Source organism: Austrofundulus limnaeus, unplaced genomic scaffold (genome assembly GCF_001266775.1).
Source record: "Austrofundulus limnaeus strain Quisiro unplaced genomic scaffold, Austrofundulus_limnaeus-1.0 Scaffold4, whole genome shotgun sequence".
Lineage (NCBI taxonomy): Eukaryota > Metazoa > Chordata > Actinopteri > Cyprinodontiformes > Rivulidae > Austrofundulus > Austrofundulus limnaeus.
The window spans coordinates 4,815,844-4,819,249 of NW_013952406.1; the positions used below are offsets into that span (position 1 = coordinate 4,815,844).

Here is a 3,406-nt window from a genome sequence, read left to right on the forward strand (position 1 = left end):
AATTCAACAGTTTAATTCTTGGAGAGTGTGTAAAAAAAAAAAAAAAAAAAAACGAAGTGTTGAATTTACTCAAGAAAATCATGTCAACTGGCTCCATTAAGCCTAGTTGAGTACAATGAGCAAAGAATATATATTTATTGCTCAATTTACTCAACCTGGCTTAGTGGAACCAGTTTGGTTCAATAAATTCAATGGTTTATTTCTTAGAGAGTGTGTAAAAGTACTTTTACTTTTACTTTCCCAATTTCTGTGAACAGTTTTATGACTTTTACTTGAGTAGTTTTCTCATCGGTGAAATTTATTTTTTAACAAAGTCATTTTCTGTTCATGTAATTTTACTTAGTTATTTTAGACCTCTGAATAGAACTTATGAAGTGGAACAAATAAGACAAATGTAATGATATACTCACACTTAACTTCTGTAATATAATACTCTTGTGAAGATACAGAAAGTAGAGGTCCCTCTGGTCCCAAGTCCATGTGTGCCTCACATCTTAAAGTGGAATTGCTGTCATTTCTTGTCGGAATAAAATGATGAACAGGTGACAAATTTTGCGGTTCCGTCGTGACCTGATCAAAGTTTGTTTGACTGATGACGGTGTCCCCTTTGTACCACCTCACAGTGAGATTTTTAACTGGTGCGATGTGAAAAATATCACATGCCAAGTCATATTCTATCCCTTCTGTCATCTCTGATGTACTGCTGGAGCTGAGGCTGATGGATTCTGGAAAGGCTGGAGGACAGAAACGGATTAGCGAGCATAGTTCACTTATTAGTTTGATTTGTGCAAGTCAGCTAGACTTACTATAAATAATAAGTTTTAGGCTCTCATCACACTGGTGTCCATCCTTATTGAGGGCAAAACACATAGGATTTATGCCCCACTCCGTTACATTTTGGACTGTCCATGTTAGAGATGTAACCRTTGTGAGGCCGATGCCACCTTGTGAAGCCTCCCAGCCTAATCCCTCAATGTCAGTGTTTGATGTGTTGCAGGTCGCTGAGGCTGGGTCTCCATGTTTCACCACCACCCTGGTGGGGCTCAGCTCTAAAGAACAGGATGCACCTGCTGTACGGAAGCAAAATTACATTTTAAAATCTGCATAATTAACAGAAGGGAAGCATTTTGTTACATTTGCTTTCCACATTTTCATCACCCACCTCTGAAGGTAATGTAGCAGGTGTGTGTGTGCCGCATTTGCAAAACATTTCATGAACTTCTGAAAGGATTTTAATGATTTTCTCACTGACTCAGAAGGTAATTAATGTGTTTCTGAAACGGATTGTGTTTAAGGTGGCCACCACAGCTAATCACCTTTGGCCAACACAAAAAATGGCAACAATGAAGTCAGTTTTACAGTTAGTGCGATCAAATGTGCTAGTAGCTGAGAGTCATTCACAACACATTTAGCACAAACACATCTTGTGAGATATCACTGTGTTGCATACAGTTGTGCAGTCGTTTACAAAGTTGGATCAGATCAATTATAACTCCATTCCTTCTCAGCACAAAACAATTTTTGATGAAACTGTAGACAAAACGCATTAAAGTCATAAAAGTCGCTGAGTGATATGCATTTCTTCAAGGAATGATAAACCTTTTAATCTCAGTTTATTCCACATTGTTTCTGTGAAATGCAAATTTGACAAGTTGAGAATTGTTAAGTGTGTTAAACATGATTTTACTGATTAAACGCCACATAAAACATACATGTTTTGCTGAACTTTATCATTATTTCCCACACAATGAAACCTCTCTATAAACTACTGAGTGACTTGTTGCCAAAAACCATTTTTTTGTGCCAAGCTCTGGTCCAAAACAATCAGAAGTGCTGCCCAGTCAGATAGCCTATTGACCTTACAAGTTCACTTGTTTTGTCAGCAGCACGCTGGCTCAACCCTGCTTATACTGACACCAAATGGAAGAAAGAAAAACATCCTCTTTTTCTTTTTTTTTTCTTTTTTTTTTCTTTTGCTTCTGGAATCACATGTTTGCAAATATCTGACTTTATTCTCTCCACAGTCTATTAAAAACTACAATTAAGCAAAGAGATTAAAAATATTTCATAACACTCACAAAAATGTCTGTTGTTTATATACAAATTAGTGTCATTTTTTCACCTCTAAATGATCTTTACTCACATGTCTTCTTCCTTCTCAAAGCAAAGTTTTCCACTTGGACTGCTATAGTTTTACTACTGAAAAAAATAAACTATTTTCTGTTTTTGTTTTATTAATCTTTTCACTTGATAAAGATCTTTTTAGTTAATGAAAAAGACTAACTAAGTATAGCAAAAAAAACAGACTTCACATCAGCTAAAATACTTAAATAAAAGTGAGAAAATCCCACCTGTTCCGATGAGAACGAGCCCCATGAAGAGCTGAAGAAATAACCTCCACTCGGTCATTGGATTAGTTTTCTGTCTTGACGTGAACAATGTTCCCTCTGTGGTTTCCATCCAGCTTCGCTCGCCTTCTCTTGTGGGGCTGCGCTGGAAATCACTGGATTGCATTCAAAGGATGATGTTGGAAGGGCGGGAAGTGGAGCCAGTACACTCTGAAATATGCACTGCCTCTTTTAAGTAACACACACACACACACACACACACACGCACACACACAATGAACTGAAGGAGGTTTGTGTGTAAAGGAGGACATGAGAGGCTGACTCATTGTCAGGCAGTTTTAATGGGCTCTGTTTTTGGCACATTTAAAAGCTTGTAGTTTTATTGCAGCTAATATTATATCYGTAAATTGACAATAGTTGTTTTAATGAATGTTAAAAGTCTACAAAGACTCAGCGAGTTAGTCCTAAAACCATAGAAGTTCAGTACTAAGAACAGCTGAGAACATAATCAGGTTATTAGGTGATTCTGTCAGGTCTGGACTGCTGTTTGATTTCTGGCTAATTTAGCCGCAACGATCAGCGATAAGGCCTGAATTTACAAGAGATAAATCTGATTTAGTTCGTACCGTTTGGGTCTGTGCAGCTGAATTTATGCTGCGGAGCCATGACACCTCACTACAGGCTGCATTATTTATTCTACCTCACTGGGTTTTGAGTCATTTTGCAGTCAGGCAGGCGAACGCTTCACCCTTTGACATTTTACGTTTCTGTCGTTTCTGATCAATCTAAAAAAAAAATCCTCATACCTTAAATATTTTTGTACATCTTTACAAAGAATCTTTGAAAAAAAATCTAATTCTGCTTAGGGTTGTGTATTGGCAAGAATATGGCGATACGATACATATCATGACAGAGGGGTCACGATACAAAATATCCCGATATATTGCGATATTATAAGCAAGGTGATATATTGTGATATATTGCGATTTTTTTTGTCCAAAAGTTCTGTTAAATAAAAACCTCTTACAGTAAAAAAATGAAAAACCAAAATTCTAATA

General features: G+C 36.8%; 1 protein-coding gene across 1 annotated transcript in view; it reads right to left on the reverse strand.

Annotated features, from left to right (window-relative positions):
- The window catches only part of LOC106527077 (hemicentin-1), a 28,724-nt gene extending 26,190 nt beyond the window's left edge, over nucleotides 1-2,534 (reverse strand). Inside the window, exons 1-3 of the mRNA XM_014021843.1 lie at nucleotides 2,352-2,534; nucleotides 807-1,070; nucleotides 411-734 (exon numbers count right to left, since the gene is read on the reverse strand). Of these exons, the coding sequence (XP_013877297.1) occupies nucleotides 411-734; nucleotides 807-1,070; nucleotides 2,352-2,514 (751 nt within the window). The 5' untranslated portion in view covers nucleotides 2,515-2,534. The remainder of the gene's footprint in view (nucleotides 1-410; nucleotides 735-806; nucleotides 1,071-2,351) is intronic.
- Nucleotides 2,535-3,406: the final 872 nt, after the last annotated feature.